Genomic DNA, 20,558 nt, shown 5'->3' with positions numbered 1-20,558 from the left:
CTACTGCAACAGCAGCAACATGATCCACTATTTATCCACTCAGTGAGAAAATATTTGCGTGTAAGTTTCATCTACTGCCATGGACCAATCAGTTTAACATTCATTTGGTCACAATTTACTTTGCTACCCAAAAATTAGCCATTCACAATGTAAGTCATGATAAAAGGAACTTTGGATATCGACTTCACTGCAAAGGAGTGCAACCCGATTCTACATTCTACATGTAAATGAATCATCATAACGTGCTAAATTCAAAACATTATGCACCTAAAGATATCAGACTACATCTGCTATATGGGATATCCTCATATCCCTCCTGCTATTTGAATTACTGCAAGCAATTCTGATTTTCTAGTGTTTCCTTCTTTCATTGTCATCCCTATCTTCCTTCAAGTCACGGTCTTGTAAGGGCCTTTTGGGAGCTCCCCAATTATCAATCTCGTTTCTTGACTGCTCTTGGCCGAATGGCAGGTTCTTATTTTCTCTTTCCCTCCCCTACAGACAACATTAGAATCTTTCTCAGACAAGGACATGTATTCTATCTAGCATATATTGAAACTTCTCAGCAGACAAAGTTGTTACCTTCTTCGAGGCACCTTGATGCCCATCTAGATAATCTCTTTTTTTAGTCACTGCTGAAATATGCTTTGCAGCTTCATTAAAGAATTGAAATCCCTGAAGATCTCCATTTTTAATACTTGCTTCTAGCTGCGAGGGGAAGGATATGGATTCTCAAGATTAAGTCTAGGCCTCAAAATGAAAAATGAATTGAAACACAACCAAAAAGCCTCAAAAAATTACTCTAGGACTTCCCCCAACCACTTGCCAGCCTTACAAGGGCTTATAGTTTCTTGATGTAGCTCACAAGTATATATATCCTTCCCTTTTAGGTATAAACTTTCATTATCAATTATTGGAATTTGCATATCCATTTGAAGGTAGTTTCTGCAAGACTTGTAAGATATACACTCTAGTGCACAACAACAAAGTATGCAGGTTGAACCGGGTAAAAAGAATAACGAGAGAGGACATATTATACTATACCTGGACATGAATAATGCAGAAAACAATGCTAGCAATAGGCAGCCAGCTCTCCTCAGGAGACAAATTCAAATTTGATCTGATAAATCATGGGAAAGTTGAACAATTGCATTAGTGCCTATATACTCAAACCAATAAAAGGTATTCCACACATCATTACTCAGGATTGTCAACTATTTCTACAATCTCTTGCTGATTAGTAGCACAACTACTCTACAATGTTCACAAAATCGGCAAGCATATGCTTCAGTGTTCCATTGCTCAAAAGTACAAACTAAACATGTGCAAAATAGACGATGGCGCCAAATCATAGTATTCAAGAGCATTCAATATAGGGAGTTTGAGGATGAAAAACCTGATGTAGGGGATCAAATACACAAGTGCATACACAGCATAGCGCCTTTTCCCAGAATCCAGCCAAGCAAAAACCCAACTCTACCATAACCATTTCAACCCAACAAAAATCACAAAACACCCAATAAATATAAACACAACAATTTCCAAACAAAATGAAGAAAATAAAAAAGGTGTATTCTTTTTTCTTTTACCAGCCAATTGAAGTAGGGAATGAAGCTAACAACCCCCATGACTGCGAACCTAGCATCAGTGGAATCAATACCGGAACCAGCATCAGGATCATCAGCCGGAGCAGTGACCGGCGGAAGCACCAGCGACGAGAGCACGCACGCGCCGATGGCGGCGGCGAACGGGGCGTCGTGGGATAGCTCGGCTCTAAAGGTTGTGTATTTGGTGATCTTAGTTGGGTTTGGAAACTTGTTGTGGAGAAAAGAAGAGGGTTTAAGGGCGGAGAGGTAAGGAGGAAGATGAGGAGGTTTAAGAGCAGTAAGAGAGTTGGAGAACTGGATTGACACCATGGCTATGGCTTTGGTTACATGCGTCCACTGCTGCCAATCTTAAAGCTCCACCCTCTCGAATCTCGCGCGTTTTGGGAAGACAAGCCAAACTTAACAAGATGTTATGTTTTATATTTTGTCTTTTTGTATATTTTTGTGAATATGAATTACGAATGGGGTTGTGTATGGTTCATTCTAGCGACTGCTATAGATAAGTAGATTAGTTTGATAAAGAGATTATCGAGTTAATCTCAAAAATAGACTAATTTAATATCAAGTTAAGTTAATTTATGTATACATGAAATCAGTGTACCTCTAGACCTCGTTTGGTTCACGAAATTGAGGGCTTGGGAAATGAAAGTTATTCTTTTCCTATGTTTGGTGTGCACAAGAAAATGAACAACTTTCTTTTAAGAAGGGAAAATATGGGAGAAAGTGAATCCTCTCATCCTCCAAATGATTCATTTTCCCTTCCACTTTCCCTGCATACATATTCTTGTTGAAAATTATTATTGATAATTTTATTTAAAAAGTTTATGACATTTTGTAATTATATATGAGGATAAAAATAGAATATTAGTATGGTTTTGTTTCCTTTCCTTATACAAACCAAACACTAGAATGGAAACAAACATGCATTTTCAGACATTTTCTCCTTACTTTCCCAACATTTCCAAACAACGGAAAGGAAAGTTAGTAGGAAGTTCATTTTCCTTTCCCATCGGATTTCTTAAAGAAATTATTTCCTTTCCGCGAACCAAACGAGACTTAAGGATATTAATACAATAATATGCCGTATAATTTTTCAATACTAAATAAACACCAAATATTGTTTGGTCCGATAACATAAATCTTTTCTTAGAAAGTTATAAATTCAACTCACGAGAGACTGAAATTATTCTCATCTAATGTTATGTTCCTTTATCGATATCAAAAATCTGGTCTTATAGATCCTCTATGTTTACCCGATACCCAACGTAGTGGTGATTGCTTAAATAATTGCATCGTTTCAGATGTGAAAGCAAAATGCGAGGTATATAGGAACAGGAGGAGCACAATTAGAATGAACGAAATAACAAACAGCATTCTGTTCTATTGCGATCATATACAAGCTGATTCTGTTTGGGAAAAAATAATGACACGATTAAAATTATAATATATTATATAATCACACCCCTATTGTATGTATATAGCTTCTTTCTTTGGGTCTGCTATATGCTTATGTCTATTAAAACAAATTTGACCGCCAGCTGGGAGTTGGATCACCGCAGGGAAGGACCTATGTTCCCAATTCGAACAACACATCATCCTCGTGAATCCAGAAACTCGCTTATTCCTCATCTCGAGTGGCTGAAATCCTCAAGGGAACTGACTTATTTGATACAGTGGCGGGAGAGAAGAGATCCACGAACGTCAATGCTACCCCTAAGCAATCTGCATGCATCTACTTTTCTCAACAGAGCCATACATAATTCCCATTCGCCATGGATTAAAAAATGGTGGAGAACAGATTCTGTGCGATTTACAGCTCTTGCTCGGATGTACATAGCGGATCCACTTTACACTAATCACAAGTTTGGGTTCTAAGGCACCCTGCACCTATTATCTTCTGTCCCCATTTACTTCATGCTCAGATGCAGCATTTAGCTGTTGTTGCAACTGTCAATAGATAACAGAACTATTATTACGGCGTAAATGGAAATCAAATAAGCAGCAATGGCATGCCAACTGTAATTGTTGTATTTTCTAGAATATCTGTACTAGAATCCAGACTCAACTACAATATTATACGGAAAGGATTTTCTTGTTCTCACGCAAAATGTTAAGGCAAGAATGTTATAGTTATAAACCATTGAGCAACTCACTTGAATGTGTCTCATTTTTTCAGCAGTCAGTTCATCATTCAAGTTGTTCATCCTGCAAGGAGAATGAGATATTTCGATGAACATATGAATACAGGAAAAAAGGATTTCACAAGTATTCAGTTTGCTTTTAAGATGACTAACCTTGATTGAAGCTCCGTGACCTTGAGGAGCAGTAACCGCTCCCTCTCAGAAACTGCAGGTTCCACCTGTTGATAGAACAAATTAGAGAACATGTAAAGTTCGCAAAGGTAATACTTGATCATTAGCTATCAATCCAGTTGAGTCTTGTAATGGATGGAGAAAGAAAATAGGTTTTTCAGTCAAGGCTGAGAATACTTTTTTCTTTTTTTTATCAATCGATATACTAGCCTGAATTCTTCCAAATGACCAGACCAGTAACTATCATTTGAAAAGTCCAATAGAAGATGTTAAGAAATCAATTTGTATCCTTCAGATGATAAAAATCATCTTTCAAATAAGAAGAACTATGACAAAATAAAACAAGCTTACATTTCCATTGTTCTCGGAACTGCGGGGCAGTGGAGGCAACTTTCCATTTTGGGTAGCTGAAACAAAATTGATCACCTTAAGACTTGGTACGTGAATTTAATAGTACAACTAATATCAAATATCATACAATCCATATATATTCCACTCACCCTCTACTGCCTCAGCTGGTTGCAAGCTACTCAGCAAGTTCGCAATAATATCCTGTAATTAATAGAAAATTGTAAGAACGAACAACTTTTAGCTTTGGAAATCAACTCTTCTAGCCAAACTTTGCAAATCTACCTGTTGAATTGATGTCTGCTGAAAAAGATTCTGAAGGTGAGGGAGGAGAAGTGATGCAGGAACGTTGCTGCCGTTGTTCAACTCCTTGGGAGAACTGACAGGCTGAAAAATAACGAACAAATAACATAAGTGGAAGCACAACTGAAATTTGAGGCTAACAGAGTGACAAGTAGAACAAACAATTTGGATTCCCAGCTTCATGACCACAAATCGATTAAATCAAGATCTAACAGCTTAGTATTCAACTCTCATAAGTCTATTTTTTTTTTTCCTGAAAACTTTAGTTGTTGGATTTTGTTCCAATAAGAATTTTAGAGTGCGTGTGTGTGTGTGTGTGTGAGAGAGAGAGAGAGAGAGAGATTAAAAAACCAACCATTTGCCTAGATTCAAATACCCAATCACCAACGCTTGCAGACTTTCTTAGAGGTGATCCCTAAAATAACAAAGAGAACATAAATTAAACTAAACAAATTTATCTTGAAAAGTTAAGCACATGCTGGCCACCCACCTGCGAAGATCGACGTAGTGCTGTACTTGATGGAATATCCTATGGCAATTTTTTTGTAAGTTAGTGATTGTGAATAATAGAGTAACATACCACAAGAACAAAGCCTCACCTTTACAAGATCTAAATTTTCTGATGTCACTGAGAACCGCCCTTTTATTTGCACCAGATTAGCCTTTGACTTGTCATCCAAAGAATCTCTATACCCTATTATAGATAAGCCATTTAGTGCCGAAGGAATCCCAAACGGGTAGTACTCATAAAAGTACATAAGTAGTTGCAATGATCTTTAAAGCATAATGAGCATCTTCATTACCTCCTGAAGATTTTATAGGAGCTGATAAACTATTTGCTGAAGCTCGGTTTGGGAGCATCAGTGGACCACTAAAGCTTGGAGTTCGTCTTACTTCACATTTAGCTTTCTCGATAGCTTGTTGGTTTTCATTCTCATTCCTAAGAAACGACAAAATATCAGCCACCAATCATGCACGAGATACACACACACACATACACAGAGAGAAAGATGACAAACCTTTCAAAACTGCGTCCCGTCTCCGATAAAGAATGATTAAGCACACCACCAGGCGTGAGCGGCCCACTCCGCGTTTGACGACTTTTCACAGCTACAATTCTAGACTTGGCCTGTACCATGTCTGTTTCTGATGTAGACGCTGTTGCTTCAGAGCTTGATCCATTTTTCTTCCAGTCTGTCCCTTGTTGACCACCAGATTCCAATGTTTCACTTTCATGATGCTTGTCCTTTCTGTTCACGCATTCAACCTGTTGTGAGTCATCACCATTTACTTCACTTTTGCGATCAGTCCAAGGTGGTTCATTATTTTCATTCGACTTCCCCAAACTGGATTTCCAATCAGTTGCAACCTGCTAGCAACCAACAAGAAATAAATTTTCTGCATAAAAATGTAATAGCAAAAGGAGAAAAAGCCGCCATGAAAAATATACTTGAACTGTGCTTTTAGCATTTCAAATGTAACATAATTAAAACAAATGGTAACCTTATAACTAAAAACGGATTTCGATTTTTCGTCTGTGTCAATCATTTCCGAAAAATCATCATCATCATCATCATCTCGCACCTAGCAACGAAAGGAAAGATATAAATTCAGCTTCACTCATTCGTAATCGTACAGCCAAAGAAGGATTACCACAAAGAGATACCATCTTTACAGAAACATGTTAGTATTTCCTATATAACAAATGTAGCATACCATGGATGCTTGAGCTTTTAAATCCTCAACGTCAAAGTTCCAAGCGCTAACACCTCGCTGGTACTCACTCTGATCAAAGAAAAGACAAGATGATACCACAAATTATTGCAGAAGAAGAAATTATAACATAACTATCAAGTTCATATAACTAGGCTCAGACCTGTGACATTGCCTCTTGCTCTGCTGAAGGCATTCTCTTCAAAGCCAATTGTGCTGCATCTTTAAGCTGCAACATTGCAATGTTTCAACAATTTATTAAATAAGTCGATCAACACATATGAAAACAAAAAAAAAAAAAACGATATAGAAACAGTATGACAGCTTACCTGGAGGGCTTTGACACGATTCCAAAGTGGTGGCAGGTCTGTAAACAATTTCTTAAGGGAAAGCTCCGGAGGTTTTGCAGTCTTGAAAAAGGAGTGTTTCAACAATTTTTCTGCTGTTGGTCTCTTTGTTTGATCTTTTACGAGGCACATTGCAACCATTTCTTTAAAAGACTGAGCACAACTGGAAATCCTCTAATTAGAATATTATTCGGGAAGAGAAATGTAACACAAGGCACCAACTACAGTGACCATTCCATACCAATACACAATCAACCAATATATGTTTTCCATACTTTAAACCCAACTATCAATGTCATTCTCTATCTAGAAAGAAAAACAATACCTTGGAGAACTTTTTATCGCGGTCATAATCAAGTCCAGGAGGGGCATTCTGTATGGTCATGAGGAGAACCTAAGAGTAAAAAAAGTTAGGCAAGTCAAAATTTTCAATGAAGAACTACCTTGCATTTATACACATTCTAGTTGACCATTTTGTAATAGAAGTACCTTCATGGGAGGATATTTTGAAAATGGTGCATGACCATGTGCCAACTCCAATGCCGTTATACCAAATGACCAAATGTCGGCCCTGTACCAAAAAAAAGTTATGAGCATAGAACTCCCCCTTCTTTATTATAAAATAAAAAGAAAATAAATTTGGTCCTCATGGTAATGAAGATGACTTGTAAAAAAAGTGAGACAATGTACGCTTGCAAAAAAATGTGACCTCTCTTACCAAAAAAAAAATGTGATCTCTTCGGTTTAGTATGATAAGGGGTTTGAAGATGTGGCAATAGAATCAAACAGGGAGCCAGCCCAGTCCCTTATGTGGGACGCTATAAGTTTTAAAACTAACTATTATCTGGCATGTGCAAGAACACTTATTTAATGATCTAGCATATTCCATATGATAGATCTGATTATCGGCTCCATATGTACAGCACCACCGTAGTTGTTATGACAAAATAAAAGTAATAAAACTCTCTAATGCATTGATCTACACATATATACACTATGGGTTACTAATATACAAGCCTACAACCACATCTGACAAAGGCAAAATACTCCATTTCTTAGAACTTGTTTTAGTTACCATATGAAATAAAACTCACTTGGAATTGTATCCATTTCCTGGTTGCAGTACCTCTGGTGCCATCCTGGAAAGCAACAACATCTTGAAATCTCAAATACATTGATAAGAGAACAATTAGCAGAATATGTGGCAACAAATAGGAAACAAGTAAAAACGTCGGTGACTTTAAAACTTACCAGCATGGTGTTCCTACAAAAGTATTTCTTGACCTTTGTCTATCACCTGCATCAAACATGCAAGCTGAAACACCAAAGTCAGCAAGCTTCACCATCCCATTAGTATCAAGTAATATGTTTCCAGCCTGCATCCAAAAAATTAAAACAATTACAAGCGAATTCCTATTAGCATCGATATTAAAAAAGGTACAGAAGATTAGTTGGGAGTAAATTTACGGACCTTAACATCTCGATGAATATGACCTTGTTTGTGAAGGTAAACCAAAGCCTTAAGGGCTTCCTTCAAAACAGAACCAATTGCAGCCTCCTCAAACCCATCTGGATACGCAATCTTCATGAGATGCAGACAAGAACCCTCAGCCATAAATGGCATGACCACCCAAAGGTTCCGTTCCACCACAAATGAACAATACGACCTTACAACATTTGGATGATCTATCAAGTGCATTGTTTGCGTCTCCCTACGTATGTCATCCTACGAAAGATACATAATAGTATATCAAATAATGGGTTTTCGAATGAGCTGCAGTACTGAAACACTAGAAAACGGGTTCCTTACGCAAACTTCATTTTAAAGAAGTGTCTTCAAAACAATTGCATTTGTAAATACTATGATTCAAGTCAATAGAATCTGTAAATATTATGATTCAAGAGAACTGAGGATCTGAGGCCTAGACTCATCCAAAATAAACCCTACCGAATCCAATTAACAAGGCATTTACAAATCTAATCTCCGAATCCAAACCAAGTCCTAACATGTCCACATATCTTTAAAATTCACAAATCCAATTCCAATCTCAAATCTCCCCACCAACCATTCAAATGAACTAAAAAAAAAAAAAAAAAAAATGATTCCCGAAATCTATCTCAAAGAAAACTCACAAAATTGTTATTGCAACGATCAAGATCCAAGCATTTGACCGCGACGACTTCATTGAAAGGGAGATAGATCGCTCTATAAACAGTAGCGCTCGCACCATATCCAACCTCTTCAAGAAGCTTATAATCGCTGGAATTAGCCGAGTAAGTTCTGGAATTACCTCCCATCCTCCCCATACCACTCGGAGACCGGCGGCTGTGCGCGGGAGTGTGTTCTGCGTTTCAAGCGTTGTGCTCTGCGTTTCGATGATAATTATATCGACTCGTTGACCGCCATCAGAAGCGCTTGGAAAAAAAGAGAGAGAAGGAAACAGAACTGGCTTTTGGCTTGTGAGTTTCACTCTCTGAATGGGGTGATGTGAGACAGAGGGAGGCGGGTGCTGACGTGTCGAGGTGTTGAAAGGTGATGAGGATGTTGCCACGTGGATGGGTTGTGTTACAACCGTCCGTTGTTTCCCTTCTGGTAAACTTTGAGCTTGCTGAGAGCTGAGTTGTCGAGTAGGTAATCGGGGTATTATTATGATTTTAATTTAATTCCAGATTTAATATTTATAATTCTTGGATAATGTGAAACAATGAGATAGCCACGTTTTTTGCCTTAGAATATTGTGGAATTTTACTGTAGAGGTAGTTTGAAGGTATCTTTTTTTTTTTTTTTTTTTGAATTGGAAGGTATCTTTTTTATTGTTTCATTCTTTCATTAATGGATAGATTTTGGAAAAGAAAAGAAAAAATTCGTGAAGCTAATGTAGTTGTGAATGTTTTGACCAAATTGAGGTATTATATTAATATTAATGTGCTTCAACTCACACTTCATTGTGGGCGTTACCAGGATTGGTCGTTTCTGTGTTGTTTTCTATATGACGAACATTGTTCGTTTCTAAGTTGACGTTTAACTGAAAGCATGACAATTATTAGATGTTTTCAGTTTGTCGTTAAACTAAACCTGCGGTTCTGATTGGTTGTTTTTGGATTGTAGTTACGCCGAAATATGTCAGTGATTTATTGCTTTCGAAATTATCGTAAACTCAAAACATGACAAGAATAAGTTATTTTGAAAGCAGAGACTTTAATAGAATAAAAAAATTGTCCTTACAAAAATTAATATTCATACTTTTATTACACGCACACACCACACAAACAAGAATCGCTTGTTTACCCTAAATTTAACGAATCAAATCTCTCCAAGTATAATTCAAACCTACGACTGGACGTAACTGACAGAACCCGCCCCGGATTTCACCCTGAAATCCGAAGTGGACCTGCGGGGCCCACCTTAGAAGAAATTTTGCCAAAAATTTGGCAGAACTTCCCCTAAAGTGGACAACCCAAAACCTGTAGAAAGAAAATTTACACTTCTAAATCACCCATCCTTATTCTCCTGGAGCCACCCTGCTCCCCCAAACAACATTCCCCAACTCGCAAAACACAAAACTCAACTTAACAATACAAATCCCAAAGGTTATCAGAGCAATACTAATTCACAAGGAAATAAAAAAAGTAGAGTAAATGATCAAGGGATCCTACAATGCGGAAGTGGTGACAATTATGCCTCAAATGTCATGTACGCCCGACCTCCACTAATTCGCCTGCAAACTGGGCATTTGAAACTGAAGGGCCCAGGGTAAAGTACATAAAAACGTTAGCGTGAGTGGACAAAAATAAATAATTTAATATGAATAAAACAAAATAAAACTTCATACTTTCCCACATTTTTTTGATATATATAAAAAAATCCGGATGCATGCAACATTTATAAAACACTTAAGAAAATAACCCGAAAAACGTTGAACTCCAGAAAACCGACTAGCCCCGCTAGTCACAACAACAGAGTAAAAGATTGAAATTTCAATACTCGAAAATATAAGTCCAGCCCCGCTGGTTAAGAAAACTCAGACTAGTCCCCGCTAGTCAAAAATAGTATAAGTAGGGGAAGATGATAGCCATACGAATAAGCCACTCAGGCTTGGTTGGGTGATAGCCTCCCAGGCTAAAGAACTCCCATAACTCCCGTAATATACCCTTACGCCACTAAGTGTAGCGATAGGATACTGGGCTACAGAATTACTGTCACAGAGACAGTAACCTGCGCCACAAAGGCGGAAGGGCTACGGTGATCCCATCACCGCGCCACAAAGGCGGAAAATCAATGCTAGCATGATAAAATCACCCCTCAGTATGGCACAGGGAAACATAACCGAAAATCCAGTAAATCCAAAATACATAAGGCTTCCCCCATCTCTCGTAAAAGAATTTCCAACGACGTGTCCCACACGCCAAAGTATCTCCAAATCAATAGCAGAAAAGCGAAATCAAACAAAATCACAATTCTCAAACCGAAATCATTACTAAGGCATTCCCAATGCCAAAACCAAAGATCGAATAAATAAACAAGAAATAATTCCATCGAAATCCCATTTCGAAACTCCTTTAGAAGTCTCAAATCGAAATAAAATATAATTAGAGAATAATTCCGGAAATAACCTCGGAAATAAGATAATTCACCATTAAGATTATAAATCAAAAGCAATTTCGGAAACGAATCAATAATGAAAGTATTTATATGAGATAATACGAAATCAATTTATAATCTCATACTCGAAATGTAAATTGATGAATAAATAGAGCATACTTTAAGAAATAATGCATGCATCAATTACTTAAAAACAAAAGTCCACTCACAGTACTATTCCGACGATCACGCATTCGTGTTCCGTTATCGAGCAATAGCTCGGTACGTCGTCCTGTACATAATTATACTCCGTGATTAATTCTTCAACAATTTAATACGATTCTTAAAATCAATTCCTCACAATTACATCTTCCATTCTCCTAGGATTTAGCCCAAATTATACCACTAATACCAATTCGTTAATTTAAAGGTTCCAAGGCAGAACCGAGAGATATCCGACGGTCGGATTCTCGTAATTCGATAATCGAAACCTTAAATTTCAAAATCCATATATAATTCTAAGTTTCTCCAAAAATTACCAAATTTCACATACAAGCTCTACACAATTAATAGGATTTAATGGGCTAAAAACCGGAATTAAAACACTGCTCTACGCGCCTCCACGCGCTACCCACAGTGGCGGCGCGTGGTCGCGGCGACCTCCTCCGATGACCACCAAACTCCGGCACTAGCATCTATACAACAAGCCCAACCAACTTCTCAACTACAACATCAACCAATTTTACCTCGACGTGGTCGAATCAAGCCGGTGAAGGAAAGCCCCGAAGCTCCAAGAACCCTAGAAATGAAAAATTGTCAATTCGACTTCTACAATACAAATTGGAATGAACCACCTTAAGGAAAATAACCTCCATCAAAAACCGAACCTTCGATGGGAATATGGTGGCTGGAGGTGGCCGGAATGGCCGGGAATCGGCAAAATCCCAAAACTGCAACCGGAGCACTTCTTGCTTCGATCCGGGCTTTCACGGCCAAAACTCCCCAATCCCAGGTCACTGGTATCACGAGCGGGTTGAGGCGCCCCTGTGGTGACCGGTTGCACGCCGGATGGTGGCCGGAATGTGAGGAATCGGAGAGAGGAAGAAAACCCGAAGGAGAAAGGGGGAGAGTCGGGGGAGAGGAGAGAGAAAGAGGGGTGGGTTTCCGGTTTTGGAAACCTACCCGGGTAACTTTCCATATATATCAAAAATTTACCATGAACAGTAATTTTCGTAATTCACTCATAACTTTTGCATACGAACTCCGATTTAGGTGTATCACATGTCCACGGACTCGGTTTAACGTCCTCTACGACTTTCAAGAAGGAAGTTTTCTCAAATTTTGGCCCGATCAAAAAGTCAACTTTTAGGGCCACTAAAATACCGAATTAGAGTAAAAAGTGAGAGTAGTTGTCGTTTACCGTCCAAATGACTAGTAAACGGGTAAGTGAAAATACGGGATGTTACAGTAACTGTCATCCAAATTGTTATAGTTTGATGTAGTAGTTTGATTTGGTATGAATTGCTTACAAAAGAAAATGTAAAGGGGGAAACCACGTCTATTAAATGGTCAACTTCAAGATAATCAAAATAGATTCTCGTCGTTTGGTATACATAACTGTAATGTTTCGAGAGGCTCTCATAATGTAAAGGACAAGAGACCTAAATCACAACTAATCTCTATTTAGATAAGCCTAATAAATCAGCTTCCAAAAGAGGAACGACGTTAAAGAGAATAGCTAAAGAGTATGCAGCCAAACTCATAACCATGATCAATGTTTGCTAACAAATCAGCCATTGAAATTACACTCTCTGTATACATAGATAAGAAGCACATTCCGACCCCTACTCAAAAGCTCTTGACAGTTTGCCACAAGACTATAAAGAAGCTGAAATGATCAGTCGTAGAAAGAACCAACTTGACCGCAACAAGTGAATCTATTTTTAGTTCCAATAATCTACAACCATTATGTCAAGCCATTTCTATACCCCTTCAAGAGCCTCCAAAATTCAGCCTCAACACCTTAACTAATCCCCAACTTGGCACAGACCCCATTCATCCATTCACCCCTATCATTCGAAGGGCTTCTCCAACACATATAATCTTAGAATCTTTATGCAAACTGCTATAAACTTTTAATTTAAGCCAATCGATCCTTAGTTGGAAGTTGCCATCAGAGATGAGACACTTGTCATGGGAGGTTTAGAGTGGGCAACCCTATTTGCTTCAAAATACTCTCTTGTAAATTGATGAATAATTAAAGATAGCCAAACTGAAAATTTGAAATTTTGAACCAAATATGGCTGGCTGCACCTCCATTTTCATACATACCAAATCTCCATAGCAAAAGAACAACACCAAGGAACCTCATATTGCATTCGCACATGGACTGTAGATTAATAAGCAACCAATCATTAAAAAGGAGTGTAGGTAAGTGGGGGAGAACTCACTTGTAGGATGAAGAGCAAACCCAAACCACATAAAAGTATTGCAACTTCTAAAGAGATGGTCCAAGAATTTAAGCAGAAAGTAGCATCTCGGACAGCGAGCATCTATAACCAAACCTCTACGAATCCTTGCTTCATTCGTTAAAAGTCTATCATAGATTAGAGTCCAAAAGAATGTTTTCACTTTATGAGGAACTTGGAGCTTCCAAATAAGGTTCCATGGCCATGGTTGAGTCTTTGAATTCAAGAAAAGAGAGTGATAACCACATTTAACAGTAAGGTTTTCATTTTGATATATAGCTTCCATGTGATTCGGGTCATCTCATCACCACTTCGAATGCCTCCCCCACATGCATAACAACAATTTCAATTTAATCACATCCTCAGAAATAAAAATTAAAAATAAAAAAAACTCTTGCACCACGTGTAATTCCCATCCACTATCACAGAGAACATCACACAATATATATATATATATATATATATATATATATATATATATATTTTTTTTTAAAGGGGTTTGGAACCCAGCCTAGTTGGGAGGCTCAGTCCCACGCCTAGTTCTATTTATTATATTAATATTAGAGTTTTGCATCGGGGGGACATAAAACCTGAATCCCGAGCTACATAGAAACAGTTACATTGATCCTCGTAGAGAATATCCTGAATGATTACAGTCATCTCATCTAACCACAAATCATCAATATCACACCGTACTCTTAGCCCTAGGAGATTGGGAGGAATGGGCTTCAAAGCTATATCAATCCAATTCCAACTTTTATGAGCAAATGATGCTAGCTTATCCCGCAACCATGTTAGCCTTACAATGATAGTGATAAAGTAATTAAATTTTGAGCTGCTAATTATATTGAACAATTAGTCAATTCGCCACAGAATTTGTATCTAAAAATTATGTTACAATTGTTACTGTTCGAGGCAAATTACACATCTCATTCAAAAAAGGTTCTTCTACATATATCAAAACTTTTCTTTGGTTTGATGTTGTCTATTATCATAACCATGCCAGTATGCCTTGCAACTGTACAACTTGGTATCAAAATTTCAAGAAAGAAAAAAACTAAAAGAAAAATTAAAATAATCTCCTGCGATAAAGTAATAATTTTGAGCTGCTAATTATATTAATCAACTAATAATTTTGATGTTATATTGATAACTATGTTATTGTTTGAGGCAAATTACACATCTCATTGAAAAATGGATCAAAAAATTTCTTTGGTTTGATGTTGTCTATTATCATAAGTATGCCAGTATGCCTTGCAAGTTGCAACTGTACAACTTGGTGTCAAAATTTCAAGGAAAAAAAATGGAGTTAAAAACTAAAAGAAAAAATCAAAATAATCTCCTGCGTCTCAAGCTTTTGGATGAGGCCTTAGAAACCAAGTAGCCCACACCCAAACACATGACCCAAAAGCCCACATCCACAGCCCATCTCACTCCCTCCATATCCATCTCCAACTCCTCCTCCACGTCACCATCCTCCTCCAAATCTCCACCGTCCATTTCCCCGCAAGTGCAACAACACCCGCCGTCCGATTCCTCGTCCGCCTCCGGAATCTCCTCCAGCGGATGAAACCCACACTTTCCCCGCCTTTTCACAATCATCGCCACCCTCTCGCTCATCGCCACGTGTCCCTCCACGGCCACGCACACCTCCGCCGCCGTGACCTCCTCCCCGACACTCTCGCTCTCCAGCACGCACTTGCACTCCAATTTCCACTCCTGCCCCTCGTCTTTCCTGAAAATCCCCTTCAGCACCTTCTCCTCCCTCAAATACGCCTCGAACCGGACCCCGTCGCCGGCCCGAACGGCCTCCCGCGACCCGAATATCGCCTCCCCCTTCCTCACCTTCGCATTAACCGAGCGGTGAAGCGTCACTAACGCCGGCGAGTCGGGTCGGATCTTTGACCCGTCGATCTCGAGCGCGGTGCCGTTGATCCTCGGAAGATACGAAAGAGTGAGCGATTCCGGTAACGGCTTACGAAAATCCAAACCCGAAAACCGTATAAAGAAAGCTTGAATCTTTAGGGCTTCTCTCCTGGCCTGAAAGCCAGGGTAGTCCGTCGACCTACACATATGGAGCTCCGAATTCTGACCCGAATAGATCGGTTTGGGTTTCCTTTTTGGAAGGTCTGGAGGGGGTTTGGGTTTTTATATACTGGGGTAATCCGGGGTTTATGATGCTGACGTGGACAAAACGCCTAAGCCAGCCGGCACGTTGCCGCCAGTTTTTGAGAAATTCTACGTGCCGCGGGGTTTCGGCCTAGGGTGTACGGTAGTGGATGGGGTACGATTTGATCAACTGCTTTGCGGAGTTTGAACCGTTGGATTGAAAAGGTGTGGGTGATTGGACGGCGGGTATGTGGGAAAGGGAAAGGTGCATGAACATTGGATGGGACAAAGGGTGGTTTTGTCTTGGTTTTAGGGTTACAAGTCAATTTGCATTCAACAAGGTCCAAGATTAATTGGGCACTTTTTTCAACTGGGGAAAACGATGATGATGATATTTCAACCAAAAGAGAAAAAAATATCTGATCTGCAAATAATTATTGATGAGAACTAAGATATATATAAAAACAAGAAATAATTCTTGAAATTTTTTAGATGCTGAGTGTATTGATAATAAATTTGGGTGCACTAAAAGCTTCTGTATTTCTGTAATGGTACTGAAGACAACGAAGAGTTGTTGCTCTCCAGGGGCCCAAAAAGACCCATCAATTGTATCCGGTCCGGCACAATTTTTTTTCTTCATTTTTGAGTATCTTTTGACCCATCAATACGTTCTTCCTCAAAAAAAGAAAAAAAAAAGGTTATCAATAGAGGTTGAGATAAATTCATTAGTAGTATAATGTTATATTATAATTAACTCAATTCGCACGTGATTAGATCAGGCAAAATTGCAGACTTTGACACGAGAACGCGATACGTATACAAATGAAATTATAAAAATTTGGTTTGAGGTTTATTGGTTTGGTTTTAGTTAGGGTCACCATTCTTATTCAAATTTAAAATATATCAGACTGGTTTAACATAAGGGTATTCTTGTAAGTTCTTGTCTAATATATTAGAAATCCTAATGCATCTCTCTAATTCATTGTAATTTCACGTCAATAGCCTTAACTCTCAATTTTCAAAAATAAAAAGGTACCTTGAATTTGTGTGCTTCTTTTTTTGAAGGGAAAAAAATGCAAACAGTATCCAAACTATGACTGACTCCGAATTTCTGTACCCAAGTTTCCAAAACTATCACTTTGGTACCTGAAGTTCGGACTCCGACCCAACATTAGTACCTAAAACACTGTTGGCCGTTACGGCGTTAGCCAAGTAGCAAAATTTGAGGGGCATTCTCGTCCCTTCACTCAATCTCTTCTTCCTCTCGCTTTCTTCGTCTTCTTCTTCACCAATTTCTCAATGTGCAATTGGTCTCCTGTTAATCCATACCCTCTCTATCTTCTACTTCCCCCAGTTTAAACCAAAAGCTCATCACCAGATCAATCCAGCCACCCACACCATACCAATCAAATCTCGCCATAAACCCCGCTCAAACTTCACCATAATTTGAAGTCAAAGCTTCAAAACAAGCTATCTCCTCCTCCACCTCTAGCTCTGAGATCACAACCCAAAAGAGCGAAGCAACAGACAAGTTGCAGAGCTTTAGAAACGGGCTCCAATGGTGCAATCCCTCGTGCCCCAGATGGAAGTGCCTTTCAAAATTTGCGGATGAAGGACCAACAGAGCTTTGGGGTCTCGAGCATCATCTGGTAGAGCGGCCGGGTGCTGGACTCCACGTTCATTCGTGTTTTAATTCATTGGATCTGGCGGCGGCGACGATGGTGGTGGAAGTGGAGGGGGTGGGTGGTGGCAGTAGAGAAAGACATGGCTCCTCTCTCTATCTGTTTTTGGTTTTCAAGGAGAGGTGGAATTTGGAGGTTGGAAGAAGAGTATGAGAGGAGAAGAGAAGGTGGAAGAGAAAGGAGGAAGGAATGGAGATGTTGTGCTGGTAATTTGAGAGGATGAAGATCTGGGATTGATCCCAGATGTGATCTGATTTGCTTTTCTCTCTCTTTGGTTGTTTGATCTTTGTTGGTTTGGTGAAGAGTTCAAGATTTTGTGTCGAAACCCATGTTTCTCTAAGTACCCAGCTGAGTTTTTCAGTATTTATCTGGTTACTGTAGAATAAAGCTTAAAACTTTATGATCTATTGTTTTATGGGTATATTTGCATGACCCAGATTGTTGTTTGATTGGTGTTTGGTGAAAAGAGTTTAGATGGTGCTGTGTTTATATGACAGAGTTGGGTTTTGTTTGCAGCCGAATGCTTCGTGTGCCATGGCTGCGGCTAAGCACAGCATGCAACAACACTTTTATGGAACTGCAGAGGAAGAAGGTTCACCGCTATGTGATATTTAGGGTGGATTCATACCCAATTCAAGAAGATGAAGATTTGGGATTGATCCCAGACGTGAGACATCAATGTTTTTTAATTTTTAATTTTTAATCTGAGCTTGAGGAAGAAGAAGAGATGAGAGAAACAAGGAGAGTTGGGAGGAAGAAGGAGACGAAGAAAGCGAGAGGAAGAAGAGATTGAGTGAAGGGACGATGACAAGACCCACCCCGAATCCCACCCTGGAATCCGAAGTGGCCATGCGGGACCCACCTTTAAAGGAGATTTACCAAAAATTTCGGCATAACCTCCCTTAAAAATGGATAACCCAAAACCCTGCGGAAAACAAAATTCACTTCTAATAGTCCAACCACAACTCCTGGAGCTGCCTTGCTCCCAAATTCAACAAATCCCATCACAAGCTAACAACGTCAAACATATTATCCAAAAGGGGTACAAGTTACTACAATCACCAAAGTTAGGTCATAGACCTCAAATATAATTCATACAAGTTTGGGTCATATATCCCTTAGTAATCAGAGCATTCTAGGAATAAAGCTTAACATAGAGTACCGTAGGCTAAATAAATAACCTACAAAATATGATGACGGAAGCGGATGCGGTCACTATGGCTCACTCCTGAACGCCGAGCAGCAACACTGAAAACTGGGCATTTGAAACCGAAGGGCCCAGGGGAAAAGTATATAAAAACGTTAGCGTGAGTGGACAAAAATAAACAAATTTTAAACAAAATGGATTTTTATACTTTCCCACAATTATTTCATTAAAAACTTTCGATGCATGCAATAATTATGAAAACAAGCCACGAGAAGTTCCTCTCAAGAAATGGGGCTAGTCATAAATAACCACGAAGAAGAATATAAATTCCGATGCTCGAGAAATAGGACCAGCCCCGCTGGTTAAACAGAAATCGGACTAGACCCCGCTAGTCAAGAACAACAATAAACGGATACGGGGAAGAGAATTCACCATACGGGAATGGAGCCTCTCAGGCTCTACCTACCCTCGACTGCCACTCACACATAGATTGTGCGAGGAGGAGAACTAATAACCTCGACTGCCACCCACGTGAGGAGGAGAATAAACTACCTCAACTGCCACTCACAAACACAAAGTAAGTGAGGAGGAGACCTAATCGAATGACCCGAGTATGGTGAGGAAAAACAATCGAAAACCAGTAAATCAGTAAGGCTTCCCCAACCTCGCAACAAAACACGAGTATGAATCCCATCCATACTCGGAAAATCTCAAGAAAATATATACTCCAATGACGTGGCCCCGCACGCCAAAATATTTAGAATTCATAAACCATTAGGCGAGAAATAATCGATAAAATAATTCAATCGAAAATCCCATTTTCGAAAAATATTCCAAAAAATCTTAATATCGACGAATAAAATATATTAATAAATTCCGGAAATCACCTCGGAAAGTAATTCGTCGAAAATCACTTAAATCATGATTTCAAATAAAAGCCATATATCGGAGATACTTATCAAAGGCTCAAAATCCATTCCCGAATCATAATTGAAAATAACTCATAATTAATCTTCAAAAATTTAATCGTATTCCCGAAAACAAGTAAATCAAACTCCGAGCATAATAAATTCGTATCCGAAATTTATATGGAAAAACAATCTCAAAATTATAATCCAAGACAAAATATTATGCTCGATAATAAAATGATAAATAAATTATTATTTCATGAAAATAAATGCATGCATCATTCTTAAAAATAAAAGTCCACTCACAGTATGCGGTCAATCCTGACGTCGCTCATGATTTTCCTCGTATGGAGACTCCTCTCGTCCTGTACGAATAGCATTCATAAATATATATATATATTTCACAGGACGGAAATTAACTTTACGATACTTAGAAATGGAAATTCAAAACATCCCCCTTCCAAAAATCCAACTCCTCAACTCTCCACAATATCCATCCTTAATACTCCAACATTAATCATTCATTGATGTAAGATCTAAAGTGAATTCGAAAGAAATTCGGCGATCGAATTCACGTAAATCAATAATAAACCATTTCTACTCAATTCGTAATTCCTCCGATTTCCACCAAACTTCATGTATCAAATTCTACAATCAACATAGGATTTATGGAACTAAAACTATAATTAAAACGCTGCTCTACGCGCCACCTACAGTGGCGGCATGTGGGGTCCACGCGCCGGCGACCACTACCTCCGATGACCACCAAATTCCGGCAATAACATCTACACAACAAGCCCAATCAACTTCCCAACTACAACATTAACCAATTTTACCTCGAAGTGGTCGAATCAAGCCGGTGAAGGAAAGCCCCGAAGCTTCAAGAACCCTAGAAATGCAAATCGTTAATTCGACCTCTACAATGCAAATTGGAATGAAATACTTTAGGGGAAATGATCTCCATCAAAAACCGAACCTTCGACGTTAACTTGGTGGCCGGAGGTGGCTGGAATTGCCGGAAATCGGCGAAAC

At 38.8% G+C, this 20,558-nt stretch overlaps 3 protein-coding genes across 6 annotated transcripts; all 3 read right to left on the bottom strand.

The window, feature by feature from the left end:
* Positions 1-154: 154 nt before the first annotated feature.
* LOC133742996 (uncharacterized) lies at positions 155-2,014 on the bottom strand. Its single transcript, XM_062170733.1, has 5 exons — positions 1,590-2,014; positions 1,397-1,476; positions 1,045-1,120; positions 583-708; positions 155-495 (listed from the first exon to the last, which is right to left on the bottom strand). The coding sequence occupies exons 1-5, from the start codon at positions 1,914-1,916 to the stop codon at positions 352-354; spliced, it is 753 nt and encodes a 250-aa protein (XP_062026717.1). The 5' UTR covers positions 1,917-2,014; the 3' UTR covers positions 155-351.
* Positions 2,015-2,931: 917 nt separating this feature from the next.
* Positions 2,932-9,108, bottom strand: LOC133742991 (serine/threonine-protein kinase BLUS1-like). 4 transcript variants are annotated; one of them, XM_062170726.1, is made up of 21 exons: positions 8,764-9,108; positions 8,102-8,356; positions 7,882-8,006; positions 7,725-7,769; positions 7,120-7,201; positions 6,956-7,024; positions 6,613-6,783; positions 6,447-6,512; positions 6,287-6,355; positions 6,074-6,154; positions 5,590-5,939; positions 5,374-5,510; positions 5,170-5,264; positions 5,061-5,099; positions 4,926-4,985; positions 4,553-4,654; positions 4,420-4,471; positions 4,271-4,326; positions 3,902-3,966; positions 3,761-3,812; positions 2,932-3,554 (listed from the first exon to the last, which is right to left on the bottom strand). In XM_062170726.1, the coding sequence occupies exons 1-21, from the start codon at positions 8,935-8,937 to the stop codon at positions 3,498-3,500; spliced, it is 2,202 nt and encodes a 733-aa protein (XP_062026710.1). In that variant the 5' UTR covers positions 8,938-9,108; the 3' UTR covers positions 2,932-3,497. The 4 variants fall into 4 exon arrangements, with proteins under 4 accessions (XP_062026710.1, XP_062026712.1, XP_062026711.1 ...); XM_062170728.1 differs by lacking the exon at positions 4,926-4,985; XM_062170727.1 differs by lacking the exon at positions 5,061-5,099.
* A 5,759-nt stretch (positions 9,109-14,867) lies between these two features.
* LOC133745354 (uncharacterized) lies at positions 14,868-15,813 on the bottom strand. The gene has a single exon (XM_062173413.1). The coding sequence runs from the start codon at positions 15,751-15,753 to the stop codon at positions 15,010-15,012; it is 744 nt and encodes a 247-aa protein (XP_062029397.1). The 5' UTR covers positions 15,754-15,813; the 3' UTR covers positions 14,868-15,009.
* Between the last annotated feature and the right edge of the window lie 4,745 nt (positions 15,814-20,558).

Source organism: Rosa rugosa, chromosome 4 (assembly GCF_958449725.1).
Source record: "Rosa rugosa chromosome 4, drRosRugo1.1, whole genome shotgun sequence".
NCBI lineage: Eukaryota > Viridiplantae > Streptophyta > Magnoliopsida > Rosales > Rosaceae > Rosa > Rosa rugosa.
This window is presented reverse-complemented; position numbering and strand designations above follow the sequence as displayed.

What these genes read in the sequence shown, in the direction of transcription:
- LOC133742996 (XM_062170733.1), bottom strand. Translation starts at nt 1,916, where the DNA reads ATGGTGTCAATCCAGTTCTCCAACTCTCTTACTGCTCTTAAACCTCCT. An exon ending in TATTTGATCCCCTACATCAG is followed by an intron (nt 1,121 to 1,396) that starts GTTTTTCATCCT and finishes ATGATTTATCAG; the next exon opens with ATCAAATTTGAATTTGTCTC. An exon ending in ATCAAGGTGCCTCGAAGAAG is followed by an intron (nt 496 to 582) that starts GTAACAACTTTG and finishes TGTTGTCTGTAG; the next exon opens with GGGAGGGAAAGAGAAAATAA.
- LOC133742991 (XM_062170726.1), bottom strand. Translation starts at nt 8,937, where the DNA reads ATGGGGAGGATGGGAGGTAATTCCAGAACTTACTCGGCTAATTCCAGC. An exon ending in TAAAAGCTCAAGCATCCATG is followed by an intron (nt 6,155 to 6,286) that starts GTATGCTACATT and finishes TTTCGTTGCTAG; the next exon opens with GTGCGAGATGATGATGATGA. An exon ending in AGCAGACATCAATTCAACAG is followed by an intron (nt 4,472 to 4,552) that starts GTAGATTTGCAA and finishes TATTAATTACAG; the next exon opens with GATATTATTGCGAACTTGCT.
- LOC133745354 (XM_062173413.1), bottom strand. Translation starts at nt 15,753, where the DNA reads ATGTGTAGGTCGACGGACTACCCTGGCTTTCAGGCCAGGAGAGAAGCC.